The 13378-nt window shown below is 65.1% G+C and overlaps 3 protein-coding genes across 6 annotated transcripts; 1 reads left to right on the top strand and 2 right to left on the bottom strand.

The window, feature by feature from the left end:
• The first annotated feature begins 405 nt into the window (after window positions 1-405).
• ABT1 (activator of basal transcription 1) lies at window positions 406-3447 on the top strand. The gene is made up of 4 exons (XM_075918635.2): window positions 406-546; window positions 1086-1446; window positions 1875-2050; window positions 2244-3447. Exons 2-4 carry the CDS (start codon window positions 1101-1103, stop codon window positions 2634-2636), a joined length of 915 nt encoding a protein of 304 aa, XP_075774750.1. The 5' UTR covers window positions 406-546; window positions 1086-1100; the 3' UTR covers window positions 2637-3447.
• A 1900-nt stretch (window positions 3448-5347) lies between these two features.
• LOC142826406 (lysozyme C, milk isozyme-like) lies at window positions 5348-8411 on the bottom strand. Of its 4 annotated transcripts, none has more exons than XM_075918597.2 (5): window positions 7845-8411; window positions 6472-6672; window positions 6209-6367; window positions 5839-5917; window positions 5348-5510 (listed from the first exon to the last, which is right to left on the bottom strand). In XM_075918597.2, the coding sequence occupies exons 1-5, from the start codon at window positions 8350-8352 to the stop codon at window positions 5444-5446; spliced, it is 1014 nt and encodes a 337-aa protein (XP_075774712.2). In that variant the 5' UTR covers window positions 8353-8411; the 3' UTR covers window positions 5348-5443. The 4 variants fall into 4 exon arrangements, with proteins under 4 accessions (XP_075774712.2, XP_075774714.1, XP_075774713.1 ...); XM_075918599.1 differs by lacking the exon at window positions 7845-8411 and adding an exon at window positions 6757-6899; XM_075918598.2 differs by lacking the exon at window positions 7845-8411 and adding an exon at window positions 6757-6894 and having other exon boundaries at window positions 6472-6701.
• Window positions 8412-10696: 2285 nt separating this feature from the next.
• On the bottom strand, window positions 10697-13378 carry LOC142826402 (lysozyme C, milk isozyme-like). The gene is made up of 5 exons (XM_075918589.2): window positions 13272-13378; window positions 12755-12962; window positions 12060-12218; window positions 11450-11528; window positions 10697-10905 (listed from the first exon to the last, which is right to left on the bottom strand). The coding sequence occupies exons 2-5, from the start codon at window positions 12891-12893 to the stop codon at window positions 10839-10841; spliced, it is 444 nt and encodes a 147-aa protein (XP_075774704.1). The 5' UTR covers window positions 12894-12962; window positions 13272-13378; the 3' UTR covers window positions 10697-10838.

The raw sequence follows: 13378 nt of genomic DNA, 5'->3' as shown, positions 1-13378 counted from the left end.
CTGGCCAACAGCCATCCATGGACCCATCCTCCCTGGATTTCTCTAGCTCTTTGCGACCCCTGTTACAGTCCTGGCCTGCACAGCATCCTCCAGCAAGGAGTCCCCCAGGTTGGCTGCGTGAAGAAAACTTCCATTGGTTTGTTTTAAACCTGCTGCGTGCCCATTGCATGGGCTGAGCTCCAAGCCCCCCAGGTAAGGGCCCCCGGTCCCCACCCCCTCAGTTCTTCCTCCTCTCCTGGGCCTGCCACTCCCCCTCCCCCACTTCACTTGGCCTTTTATCCCCCTCCAGCCTGGGCGTTCTCACCCCGCCCCCCGCTTCCTCCTGGGCGTTCTGACCCCGCCTCCGGGCGTTCTGACCCCGCCCCCCGCTTCTTCCTGGGCGTTCTCACCCCGCCCCCCGGCGTCTTCATGGGCGTTCTGACCCCGCCCCCCGCTTCCTCCTGGGCGTTCTGACCCCGCCCCCTCTGTCGTTAGTTTCCATGCGTTTGGTCCGGCCGTAAAGCGAGGCCGTGGGGGGGGCGAGCGAGCGATCGGTGTCGGGTCGAGGTTAGAACGGGGCTGGGGGTAGCTGGGGGCGGATACAAGCTGGAGGACGTGGATCTGGGGCTGGGGTAGACGGAGGAGCACGTGGATGGGGCTCGAGGGGGGGCTGGCTGAGGGAGAGGTAGAGGGGGGGACTTGGGGGTGCGGGACGTGCAGGAAGGTGCCTCGGGTCATGAGATCATGTGTGGGACCAAGTGGGGGGGGGAGGAAGGGGTGTGGCGCGGGGTGCGGGTCTGGAAGAGGCTGGGATGGGCAGGAGCAGGGGGTGGGGGGATGTGGAGGAACCGTGGGGGTGGCGAATGGGGCGAGATGGAGACACGGACGTGGCGGGTGTGGAATGGAGGAAGGAGATACAGGGCTTGGGATCTATGGGGAATGGAGGGGACATGGGGGCATTGGGGGGAATGGAGGGGGACATGGGTGTATTAGGGGGCTGTGGGGATGGGGAATGAAGGGGGTCATGGAGGTTATTGGGGGGGCTGTGGGGGCGATAGGGAGGTTGGGGCCACTTGAGGCTAGATCTAACCTCTCCCCATTGGCAGAAGGCAGCACCGGGGATGCCGGAGGAGCCACAGGAGTTGCCAGGAGCCGAGAAAGGGAGCCCCCCTCCAGGGGCTGAGCAGGGGAGCCCCCCTCCGGGGGCCAAGCAGGGGGCAGCTGAGCAGGGGAGCCTCCTTCTGGGGGCCGAGCAGGGGGCAGCTGAGCGGGGGAGCCCCCCTCCAGGGGCCGAGCAGGGGGCAGCCGAGCAAACCCCACCAGACACTGCTGCCCCCCCCCAGGGTAAGAAGATCGTGCCAGGCATCCTGTACCTGGGACACATCCCGCCCCGCTTCCGGCCCCGGCACGTCCGCAACCTGCTCAGCGTCCATGGGGAGGTCGGGCGCATCTTCCTGCAGCCTGAAGGTGAGTGTGTGGGGGAGGGGAGGCCCACCCGTGGGGGCAGAGCTGGGCACTGGAGCAGGGTGGGGAGCCTGGGCAGGGGCGCTCTCCCTGGCACTCAGGGCTGGGATGGGGGAGGGGCACAGGAGTCTAACCAACATGCCCTGAGCCTTGGTGATCACTGGATCTCTGGGGGTGGTTTTCACCTGTTATCTGGGGGCATGAACCCAGGGGTCCTGGACACGTCCTGCCTGTAGCTGGAATGGCTGCTCCCAGTTCCACGTCAGACTCCCCTTCGTTTCCTGTCTCAAAAGCTATATTGTGCTGTTTCATGCGGCTGTTTCCCAGCTGCCCTGCCCCAGAAGTGGCTGCATGTCGGCGCCCTGCTGGCCAATGGGTAGAAGGGGAGGAGGGAAGGGTACACCAGGGGCTGATCTCTCCATCCCCCCCAGAGCGGTTTGTCCGGCGGAGGAAGAAGAAAGCCGGTGCCAAGGCCAAGAACTACACAGAGGGCTGGGTGGAATTCAGAGACAAGCGTGTGGCCAAGCTCGTGGCCGCCAGCCTTCACAACACGCCCATGGGCACCCGCCGGAGGAGCCGCTTCCACTACGACCTGTGGAACATCAAGGTACTGGCTCTGGGAGGGGACTGGGGGCTAGTGGTTAGAGCAGGTGGGACTGGGAGCAGGACTCCTGGGTTCTCTCCCTGGCTGTGGGAGGGGAATGGGGGCTAGTGGTTAGAGCAGGTGGGTCTGGGTGGCAGGACTCCTGGGTTCTTGCCCCAAGGGCAGGGTCCAGCGAGGCGTCCATTTGTCCCTGCAGTACCTACACCGCTTCAAGTGGCCCCACCTGAGCGAGCGGCTGGCCTACGAGCGCCAGGTCCGGCATCAGCGCCTGCGGGCCGAGATTTCCCAGGCCAAGCGCGAGACCAACTTCTACCTGCGCAGCGTGGAGACCAGCCAGCGCTTCGCCCGCCGCGCCGCCGCCGCCCCTGCCGGGGAAGAGGAGAAGAGCTGGGGCTTCGTCCAGCGCCCCACGGAGGAGGAGATCCAGCTGCGCAAGGCGGGCGGGGGCGGGCGGCGGTTGCGCGGGCAGCTGGCCAGGGCCCAGGAGATCCAGCTGAAATCCCAGACCAGCCGCTCCCTGCTGGCCAAGATCTTCAACGCTGCGGACACTGCCTCCGAGAGAGCCCCGGGGGGGCCGGAGCTGCAGTGAGAACCCGGGGGGGGGCTGAGGGCACCGGGCTGCAGAATGTGATGGGGACTGGGCAGGCGGTGCTCCCCTTGGCAGGGAGGAGACACCATGCTGTGGAGAATGGGGTGAGGGGGCTGTGGGAGGGGAGGGGACTCCAGTGGGGTTGAGCAGGGATTGCTGGGATCCAGGACTCTTGCATCCTGTGCCTGGCTGGGGGGCAGGGAGCCAGGACTCCTGACATGCCCCCCCAGCTGGTGGTGAGTTAGGGTTTGGGGGAGTTGGCTGGGGCTCCGGCTTCCTGGCCTGGGGTTACGAGCTTGGGAGCAGGGGTGTGATTCACCGGGGTGCAGCTGAATCCAAGCAGACAGCAGGTGTGTGTGAGAGAGAGCTGGGGGGAGACCCGATTAATTTCAGCCGGGGGGAGCGCAGGTCGAGTGCCCCATCAGATCCCCCTCAGCCCCCCCCACATCCTCTGACCCCATCTGCCCCTCTGTTCTGGGGTGACCAGAGTTTGCTCCCTTTGGAGATCAGTCCTTGCCTCGATTGAACCCAGCGTGTGTTGGGGCAGGTCCCTTCTGCAGCCGTGTCCAGCTGCTGGGGCCTGCGCGAAGCTTGGACGGTCAGGCGGGAATTGATCCTGGCCCCTGGCCCCTGGCCCGGCTGCGAGATGAGGCCGTGGCTTGCGCCCAAAAAGGCCCTGCGGAGCACCAGGGATCGACCCAGGCACTGGGCTGGCGGCCTCCTTGGACTCTCTCCCTGGGCGTTTGTCACCTGAGGGCTGCTGGGGCCTTCCCGCCGATTGTGATTAAACCCCCAGAGGGACTGAAACGAGCGCGGCAACGTTGTGTTCATTACAAACTGGCCAGCTGCTTGGGCTCCAGCCGCGGACAGGGCAGCCGTGCCGAGCGGGCGGGCTCGCCTCTTGGCCCTTCTGTTAACACCTTGATCGGTGAGCCGGCCGGCCTGTCCAACTGGCGCTGCCCAAGGTCGCGGCCCCCCGGGGTGGGAGCAGTCAAGGACGTTGAGGACAGCGGCTCGTTGAGGTGATACAGGCGCTTTGGGTACTGGGCACAGGCAAACAACGTGGGTGTGATGCCACCAAGTGGCAATAGAGACGGTTGGGGGCAAAGGAGCGTAGTGGGAGGTGGGGTTGTCTCCACTGGTTCCTGGGCTGCCGGCCTTCGGCATCAAGCGTCTGTCCCCCCAGCTCTGTGGGGTGGGCTCCCGCCCCCTAAATCAGTATGGGTGATGCAGGCTGGTCCAACCCTGGTTTTTCCTCCGGCCCGGTTCCCACATCTCAACGCCGGAATGGCCCACCCCAGGTTTCCCCGGATCGCCAGGCCCCCGTCTGGCTCTGTTGCAGGCTGGCATCAGCCGGCTCTGCTCTGTCACGTTCCCGAATTTGGACTTGGCTTGGCTGTGCCCTGGGAGTTCCTAAGGGGGCGCTCCGTCCTGGACTCACGGGTGGGCTGGCATGGGAATGAGGGCAGCACACTAGCGGGGTAGGGACGTTAGCGACTAGTCGCTCCCCCACCGCCTTGCTGCCTCTATCAGAGTGTACTCGTCTGTCTGCGTAAACACTGCGCAGCCGGTCGGCCCCGAGACACCCGCACTTGAAACCCCAAACACACGTCACTGAAAACGCCCTTTGACAACCTGAAGCCTGTTTTAGCTGCTCCTGGGGTAAGCTTTGAAAGCCCACAGGGGCGTGCTGCCGATTTTTGGATTGGGTGGAACGGTCGGTGAGTTATTTGCAGACGTCTTTTCTTGGTGAGTTTGTGACACTGAAGCAGCCAGACAGAAGGAGCAGGATGAAGCGAAGGGAACGGCTAGGCTATGTCTACACTCGAGGCTTCTTGCACGAGAAGTATGCAAATGAGGCTAAGCGTGGAATATCGCTGAGCCTCATTTGCATACCTAATGAGATGCCGTTTTTGCAGAAGAGGCTCTTGCGCCAGAAGGAGCTGTCTACACGGCCCCCTCTTGTGCAAGAAAACCCTCTCGTGCAAGGCCGCTACGCTGGTTATTTTCAGGATTATGCTCTGGGTTGGGGTCTGGGCAGCACCCAGCCCGAAGGGAACGCTCTAGAGGTCTGGGCGCGCCGCGACTTTTTTGCAAAAACTCTGTCGGGTGGATGTAGCCGAACAAGGTTCAAAAAAGAACGAGATACGTTCACGGAGGACGGGTCCAGCCATGGCTGCTGAGCAGGGCTGGGTCCCTGGGCTCTGGCCGAGGCTGGGAATGGGCGAAGTTGAGGGATCACTGGACGGTTCCCTCTCTTGTCGCTCCCCCTGGGCACCTGGTACCGGCCATTGTCGGCCAACAGGACACTGGGCTGGATGGCCCTTTGCTCCCACCCAGCCTGGCCCATGCGAGGCCATCCTCCGTCCCGCGCATCTGCCCCGCAACCCCCCTACGAGACCCTTGGGCTGGGTTATGCAGTGCTGGGGAAGGGACCCAGGAACAGGGGCAGGGTGATCTAGTGGCTAGAGCAGGGGGGTGGGAGCCAGGACTCCTGGGTTCCCTCCCCAGTTCTGGGGCTAAGCAGCAGCTGCGCAGGGATGCCACGCTCAGCCCAGAGATGCGGCTGCAGCTGGGGGGTGGCAGGGAGCTCTGCTGGGGTGCACCTGTGGCCTGTGAGAAGGTATCCCACATTCGCTGGGTGCCAGCGAGATCGGGGGGCTCGGGCCCTGCCCACTTGCGCGGGTGTCCAAACAAAGAGACACTCGGGGGACATTTCAACCAAGGGAGTTTATAAATTTCTGCAGGAGGGCTCGGTGCTCACAGCATCCGTGTGGGCGGACGGACGGGGGCTGGCAGGTCGGGTGTCACACGCCACATCCCTGCACCCACTCCGTCAGGTCCTGCTTCTCGCAGTGGTTCTTCCAGTCATTCCTGTGGGAGGGGAAGGGGTGGCTGAGGCAGAGGCTCCCTGGGCTGGATCAGCCTCAGGAAGGGCTTGCCCAGTTCTGAGATGCAGCCAGCTCTGGGGTGGAGCAGCTGGGGAACAGCGGCATATAACGCTGTGTGGGGAGGGCTCGTCCGGTGCTGGGATGCAGCCAGCTCTGGGGTGGAGCAGCTGGGGAACAGCGGCATATAACGCTGCGCGGGGAGGGCTCGTCCGGTGCTGGGATGCAGCCAGCTCTGGGGCAGAGCAGCTGGGGAACAGTAGTGCTGTGCTGAGCTGCAGTGCTCCTCTGTGACCCCCCGGGAGCTCCCTTACCAAGACTCCATGCCCAGCGGGTCCTGCACCACGCGCTTGGCACAGCTGATGTCATCTTGGATGTCAGGGTTCAGCAAGTCTAGGAGCAAGGGTGGAGGGTGAGCGGGGTGGGCCTGGTCAGAGCCCCCCGCGGGGAGTGACAGAATAGGGGAGCTGTGACTGGGAGGGAGGGGAGGGGTCAGATTCACTCCAGGCATGTTTCAGCCCCCTCCGAATCCCTGTGGCCGCCTGGGATCTGCTAAAGCTCCCTGTTTCCCCTGCTGCCCCCCACATGACCCCCTGCTGGGCCCCACGCTGCCCCCTGCTGGGCCCCCACTACCCCTGCTTGGACCGTCACTGCCCCGCCACATGGCGCCCCCTCGTGCCTCACCCTGGCAGTGCACGTGGCAGAGGTTCTCCGAGGCGCCCTGGGCGTCCTGGCACCACCAGCCGCTGTTGATCTGGAAGATGCCGTAGTCGGCGCTGCCGTCTGGGTTGGTCCCCACGGCCGCCGTGTCGAAGCCGCTCTCGTAAAACGCCAGGCAGACCCCTGGGGGCACAGCCCAGGGCCGGCAGTGAGGGGCAGGGCTGGGTGGGGGGGCGCCCAGCCCCATGGGAGGCCCGTGTGTGGGGCGCGGCTCAGGGCTCACTCACAGTTGGCCAGGCTGTACCCCTCGTAGCCGTCCATCCCGCCGTCCTTCAGCACCTGCGCCAGCTCACAGCGGGTGAAGATCTTGGCGCGGCCCCCGGGGCTCAGGCAGGCCAACAGGGTCAGCAGCCCCAACAGCCCCATGCCTGCCGGGCGCCGGGCAAGGGAGCTGGGGGGCGCTAGGGGACAGGCTCCGGCCGGCAGCACTGGGGAGAGAGATTGACAGGCGGGGAGGCTGGGGGTGCACAGGCAGCGTTGGGGCGCTGCAGGGGACCCCCGTGTGCCCTCACCTGCTGGGCCTGGCAGGGGGTCGTGGCTGGAGCGCTGGGCGACGGGGCCGCACGGAGAGTCCTGGCGATCACGCCCGGGTGTGGGGCCTCCCTTCTAGAACCCCCGGTGGTGTCACCAAGGCCTTGGGCTCTAGAACCTCCCCCGGGGTTCCATGGCGGGGAGTGACTCTGGATTAACCAGGGCGGGGCTGAGCTCGGAACCCTGCCCTGCCCCCGCCCCTGCCAGGAGTGACTCCGGATTAACCAGGGTGGGGCTGAGCTCGGAACCCTGCCCTGCCCCCGCCCCTGCCAGGAGTGACTCCGGATTAACCAGGGCGGGGCTGAGCTCGGAACCCTGCCCTGCCCCCGCCCCTGCCAGGAGTGACTCCGGATTAACCAGGGTGGGGCTGAGCTCGGAACCCTGCCCTGCCCCCGCCCCTGCCAGGAGTGACTCCGGATTAACCAGGGCGGGGCTGAGCTCGGAACCCTGCCCTGCCCCGCCCCCACCAGGAGTGACTCCGGATTAACCAGGGTGGGGCTGAGCTCGGAACCCTGCCCTGCCCCGCCCCCACCAGGAGTGACTCTGGATTAACCAGGGCGGGGCTGAGCTCGGAACCCTGCCCTGCCCCCGCCCCTGCCAGGAGTGACTCCGGATTAACCAGGGTGGGGCTGAGCTCGGAACCCTGCCCTGCCCCTGCCCCTGCCAGGAGTGACTCCGGATTAACCAGGGTGGGGCTGAGCTCGGAACCCTGCCCTGCCCCCGCCCCTGCCAGGAGTGACTCCGGATTAACCAGGGTGGGGCTGAGCTCGGAACCCTGCCCTGCCCCCGCCCCTGCCAAGAGTCACTCTGGATTAACCAGGCCGGGCTGAGCTCGGAACCCTGCCCTGCCCCCGCCCCTGCCAGGAGTGACTCCGGATTAACCAGGGCGGGGCTGAGCTCGGAACCCTGCCCTGCCCCGCCCCCACCAGGAGTGACTCCGGATGAAGCCAGGCCGGAGTGGGGCCCCAGGCTTTCTGGGTGCAGCCAGGCAGATGGCACAGGGGGTGCAGGGTGTTGCAAGGGAAGCCCCTGGGTGTGAGCTGTGCCCGGTCATTCACCCCGGGGTTACCTCTTCCAGCAATTGCCCCCAGCCCAGCATTTCTCTGCCAGAGTGGAGAACCCGTCAGTGCATAGCAGCTCCAGACGTGGGGTGCCGCAGTGCGCCATGGTGCTGGCGATGGCCTGGTGCTCCGGGTTCTCTCCATCCCTTGGAGTGTTCGCTCTGTTCTCCCAGGAGTTTGCTTCCCGCCCCCCTCCTCGGATACTTCTAAAACAACCGGCTCGAAATTAGCTGCTGCCTCTCCGAGAGATCTTGGACTTCCTGCGGCGACTTCTCCGAAAACCCCCACTCCATGCGCAGCAGCCGGCCCAGAGCAAAGCGATGTTGGGAATCGGTGAGAAAGGGGCGGAGGATCAGACGGAACGTCTCCTTGTCTCTGTATAAATCCACGGGGCGCCCACCGCTCGAACGCTGCGCACAGACGTGGCTGCCTCCGCTCCAGAAAGGTCTCTTGGCTTTGGAAACGGTTCAGAGAAGGGCAACACAAATGATTCGGGGCTTGGCCCGGGGCCCACATGAAGAGATTAAACAGACTGGGACTCTTCAGCTTCGAAAAGAGGAGACGAAAGCGGGATCGGAGAGAGCTCTATACAGTCATGACAGGTGCGGAGGAAGTGACTAAGGAAAAGTGATGGACTTGTTCCCATAACACAAGAACTAGGGGTCACCAGATGAAATGAACAGACAGCAGGTTTAACACAAACCAAAGGGAGTTTTTCTTCACGCAGCGCACAGCCAACCTGTGGAACTCCCTGCCGGAGGATGCTGTGCAGGCCAGGACTGTGACAGGGGTCACAAAGAGCTAGAGAAACCCCTGGAGGATGGGTCCATGGATGGCTGTTGGCCAGGCCGGGCCGGGAGGGTGTCCCTGGCCTGTTTCTCCAAGGCTGGGAATGGGTGACGGGAGGAATCGCTGGACGGTTCCCTGGTCTTGTCACTCCCCTGGGGCACCTGGCGCTGGCCGCTGTGGGCCGACAGGACACTGGGCTGGACGGGCCTTTACTCTGGCCCGGTCTGGCCGCTTCGGTGTCTGGTTACTCCACTGCCCCTCGTCCCCCCCCGCCGTTGGTCGCGACCCCCTTGGGGGCATTCAGCCACTCACATGCCCACTTCACGGCCGTGCTGCCGGCGCCGCGGAAGGGGACGGGAGAGGGGAGGTCCTGCCGCAGGGACAGACCTGGGCTGGAGGGGGCTGGCTCGGTTCGGGGCGCGCTGAGGAGAGCGGCGGAAGGGGCCAGCTCCCGTTGGGGGGGCAGTGCCAGGGGGGCTGGGCAGGGCTCGGCTCCCGGCCCTTCCGAGTGAGATCGGAGCGGCCGAGGGCTCTGGCCGGCACAGGGTGGGGGTCACAAGGGCACCATCGGGGGGGCAGCTCGTCCCTCCCCCTGTCCATGGGGGGGTCATGTGAGAGATTCTGGGTCTGTCCCTTCAGTGCTCAGCCCTGGGGCCCAGCCCCTCCTCTGCGCAGCAAGTCCCGTCCGCACGGCTCCTGCTCCCGCTCGCAGGGGTGGGGGACTGGCCTGGGGGGGCCGTGAGACAGACGGGGGAGACGGGCTCCTCAGGCCTTGAGCGCTAAGACGCCCAGCTGCAGCGCACGCTCGCTCCTCCACACACACACAGAGCGCAGGGCCCTCCCCTCCTGCAGGGGGCAGTAGACGGACACGGACACACACACACACACACACACACACACAGAGCGCAGGGCAGTCCCCTCCTGCAGGGGGCAGTAGACGGACACGGACACACACACACACACACAGAGTGCAGGGCCGTCCCTTCCTGCAGGGGGCAGTAGACGGACACACACACACACACACACACACACACAGAGCGCAGGGCCCTCCCCTCCTGCAGGGGGCAGTAGACGGACACACACACACACACACAGCGCAGGGCCTGTCCCCTCCTGCAGGGGGCAGTAGACGGACACACACACACACACACACACACACACACACACAGCAGGGCCCTCCCCTCCTGCAGGGGGCAGTAGACGGACACACACACACACACACACACACAGCGCAGGGCCTGTCCCCTCCTGCAGGGGGCAGTAGACGGACACACACACACACACACACACACACACACACACACACAGAGCACAGGGCCTGTCCCCTCCTGCAGGGGGCAGTAGACGGACATGGACACACACACACACACACAGCAGGGCCCTCCCCTCCTGCAGGGGGCAGTAGACGGACACACACACACACACACACACACACACACACAGCACAGGGCCTGTCCCCTCCGGCAGGGGGCAGCAGGGACACACACACACACACACACAGAGCGCAGGGCCTGTCCCCTCCAGCAGAGGGCCGTAGGGGGACTCACACACACACACACACACACACACACACACACACACACACAGCGCAGGGCCTGTCCCCTCCAGCAGAGGGCCGTAGGGGGACTCACACACACACACACACACACACACACACACACACACACACACACACACACAGCGCGCAGGGCCTGTCCCCTCCAGCAGAGGGCCGTAGGGGGACTCACACACACACACACACACACACACACACACACACACACACAGAGCGCGCAGGGCCTGTCTCCTCCAGCAGAGGGCCGTAGGGACTCACACACACACACACACACACACACACACACACACACACACACACACACACAGCGCGCAGGGCCTGTCCCCTCCAGCAGAGGGCCGTAGGGGGACTCACACACACACACACACACACACACACAGCGCAGGGCCTGTCTCCTCCAGCGGGGGCGCCAGGCACACACAGGGAACACATTGCACACACTGTAGGACCCCTCCCTCCCCGCTCAGCCCCCTCGCCCTGCCAGGCCGGCCCAGCGACCCCACACAGCCAGCGAGCTGGGGCCCAAAAGGGTTTATTGACATTCCTGGCCCCTCCTTGCGCCGGACTCCCCCGCACACGGGCCCCCGGTTGGTGCCGTTGGCTCTGGGCGCAGGAGCCGGCTGGTCCTCAGGGCCGGGCGCCCAGGTCCTCCGGCTGCTCACAAGTTGCAGGAAGCCACCCAGTGACTCAGCTCCCGGCCCTCACAATGGTCGCGCCAGGGCATCCTGAGAGGGCAGAGAGAAAAGGTCAGGCGACAGGAGCAGTGCAGATGTCGAGATGCAGCCACCTCTGGGGCGGGGCAGCAGGAGAACCCCCACACAGAACACCGCCCGGGGAAGGTTTGCCCGACCCTGAGATGCAGCCACCTCTGGGGCGGGGCAGCAGGGGAACCCCCACACAGAACGCCGCCTGGGGAAGGTTTGCCCGACCCTGAGATGCAGCCACCTCTGGGTCCCAGAGGTTGGGGAACAGCCGCACAGAACGCCGCACGGATGTGGCTCATCCAGCAATGAAGGCCAGTTCCATGTGATCCTGTGGGGTGTTCCATTCCTTAACACCACGGTCAGCACCGCACTGTGTGGTGTTCTCCCGGGCTATGTCATTTGTCCATTTGTCATGTTGTGGAGCGATCCCAGAGCTAAGAGTGGGGGAGGAGCAGACAGATGGGGGGGTGAGGATAGATGATAGACAGAGAGGGTGGGCATAGATAGACAGACAGAGACCCAGCGATGGACAGACGGAAAGCCAGGCAGATCATTCTCTCCATACCAGGCCCCCATCCCTTCCCAATCCATCACGACTTTCTTGACACAGCTGATGTCGTCGGAGAGGTCTGTGGTCAGGAAATCTATGGGGACAGAACGTGGGGGTGAGCGGGGCCAGGCTGTGTGGGCCTCAACCCACCAGCTGGGCAGGCTTGGGAGCAGCTCTCCTGGCCCAGATGCGTCTGCTTCATGGGTTGTGATGCGGCCACCTCTGGGGCAGGGCAGCAGGAGAACCCCCACACAGAACGCTGCACAGGCATGGTTTGCCCGACCCTGAGCTGCAGCCACCTCTGGGGCAGGGCAGCAGGGGAACCCCCACACAGAACGCTGCACAGGCATGGTTTGCCTGACCCTGAGCTGCAGCCACCTCTGGGGCAGGGCAGCAGGGGAACCCCCACACAGAACGCTGCACAGGCATGGTTTGCCCGACCCTGAGCTGCAGCCACCTCTGGGGCAGGGCAGGGCAGCAGGGGAACCCCCACACAGAACGCTGCACAGGCATGGTTTGCCTGACCCTGAGCTGCAGCCACCTCTGGGGCGGGGCAGCAGGGGAACCCCCACACAGAACGCCGCACGGGGATGCTTTCCCTACACTGAGCCCGGGGGGCGCGTACCGCGGCAGTGCATCTGGCACAGGTCCTGCGTGTGGCTGCGGAGGTCCGTGCACCATTTGTGGCTGTTGATCTGGAAGACGCCGTAATCGGAGCTGCCGTCCGAGTTCTCCCGCACGGTCCTCGTGTTGAACCGGCTGGCGTAGAAAGCCAGGCAGATCCCTGGCCGGGGAGGAGGGGGGACATTTCAGGCAGCAACTTGGCCTCCAGTGACAAGGGGGGGGGGTCTCCTACCACCCTGCTGGCCGGCAAATGGGAACCCCGGCGGGGACGCCGCATTATTACCCTTGGCAAGGCAGGAGCCGGCTTCTGCACAAGGAGCAAATGTGGGGCCGGCCCAAGTGAACAGCATGGCTGGAGCAGCGCTGGCTCCCAGCCCCCTGCTCTAACCACTAGGCATCACTCCCCTCCCAGAGCCAGGAGAGAACTGAGGAGTCCTGGCTCCCTGCTCTAACCACTGGCCCCCACTTCCCTCCCAGAGCCAGGAGAGAACCCAGGAGTCCTGGCTCCCTGCTCTAACCACTGGCCCCCACTTCCCTCCCGGAGCCAGGAGAGAACGGAGGAGTCCTGGCTCCCTGCTCTAACCACTGGCCCCCACTCCCCTCCCAGAGCCAGGAGAGAGCCCAGGCGTCCGTTGAGAGCCACACTAGGGGGCTGGGGGAGGAGCTGCCGGGGGGGCGCGGGGGAGGGGCACTCACAGTTGTCCAGGCTGTACCCCATGAACCCGTCCAGCCCCCCTCTCTGTAGCAGCCGGGCCAGCTCGCAGCGACTGAACACCTTGGCCTGGGCCCCGGCGCTCAGGCAGGCCAGGACGGGAAGCAGCGTCAGAGCCCTCATCCCCGCCGGCCAGGCGGCTCCAGGCCACGGACGCTGGGCCTGGCCCCTCGGCCCACCCCACCGGGCTCCCTGCGGGGAGAGAGAGAACAGCAAGGAAACCGAGGCAGGACAAAGGGGAGAGCATAACGCGGGCCTCCCCCCTAGAGTCCTGGCTCCCTGCCCCCCCGCTCTGACTACTAGGCCCCACTTCCCTCCCAAAACTAGGAGTCCAGGCTCCCAGCCCCCCTGCTTTAACCCCTAGGCACCACTCCCCTCCCAGAGCCAGGGACAGAACCCAGGAGTTTTGGCCACCAGCCCCCCCCCCTCAGCTTGTTCCAGAGCCTTCCTGTGCCTCGGTTTCCCTGGGGGGTGGGAGCAGCAGCTCTGTGGGGCGCTTACCAGGCCCCACAGCTCCACAGCAACCCACACTGGACTCCGGCCCCTTCCTCCGATGGCTTCCAGCCGCCCCCGGCTCTAGAACAGTCCTGCCGAGACCCACTATGACC

Source organism: Pelodiscus sinensis, chromosome 18 (assembly GCF_052426305.1).
Source record: "Pelodiscus sinensis isolate ZL-2025 chromosome 18, ASM5242630v1, whole genome shotgun sequence".
NCBI classification, from domain to species: Eukaryota; Metazoa; Chordata; order Testudines; family Trionychidae; genus Pelodiscus; species Pelodiscus sinensis.
The sequence above is the reverse complement of the archived record's forward strand: the minus strand, read 5'-3'. Positions and strand labels throughout refer to the sequence as shown.

What these genes read in the sequence shown, in the direction of transcription:
- LOC142826406 (XM_075918597.2), bottom strand. Translation starts at nt 8,352, where the DNA reads ATGTGGGCCCCGGGCCAAGCCCCGAATCATTTGTGTTGCCCTTCTCTG. An exon ending in GGGGGCAATTGCTGGAAGAG is followed by an intron (nt 6,673 to 7,844) that starts GTAACCCCGGGG and finishes CTCTCTCCCCAG; the next exon opens with TGCTGCCGGCCGGAGCCTGT. An exon ending in CTGCCACGTGCACTGCCAGG is followed by an intron (nt 5,918 to 6,208) that starts GTGAGGCACGAG and finishes CCTTGCTCCTAG; the next exon opens with ACTTGCTGAACCCTGACATC.
- ABT1 (XM_075918635.2), top strand. Translation starts at nt 1,101, where the DNA reads ATGCCGGAGGAGCCACAGGAGTTGCCAGGAGCCGAGAAAGGGAGCCCC. An exon ending in CATCTTCCTGCAGCCTGAAG is followed by an intron (nt 1,447 to 1,874) that starts GTGAGTGTGTGG and finishes CATCCCCCCCAG; the next exon opens with AGCGGTTTGTCCGGCGGAGG. An exon ending in ACGACCTGTGGAACATCAAG is followed by an intron (nt 2,051 to 2,243) that starts GTACTGGCTCTG and finishes TTGTCCCTGCAG; the next exon opens with TACCTACACCGCTTCAAGTG.
- LOC142826402 (XM_075918589.2), bottom strand. Translation starts at nt 12,893, where the DNA reads ATGAGGGCTCTGACGCTGCTTCCCGTCCTGGCCTGCCTGAGCGCCGGG. An exon ending in GGGGTACAGCCTGGACAACT is followed by an intron (nt 12,219 to 12,754) that starts GTGAGTGCCCCT and finishes CTCCCCGGCCAG; the next exon opens with GGATCTGCCTGGCTTTCTAC. An exon ending in GTGCCAGATGCACTGCCGCG is followed by an intron (nt 11,529 to 12,059) that starts GTACGCGCCCCC and finishes CTGTCCCCATAG; the next exon opens with ATTTCCTGACCACAGACCTC.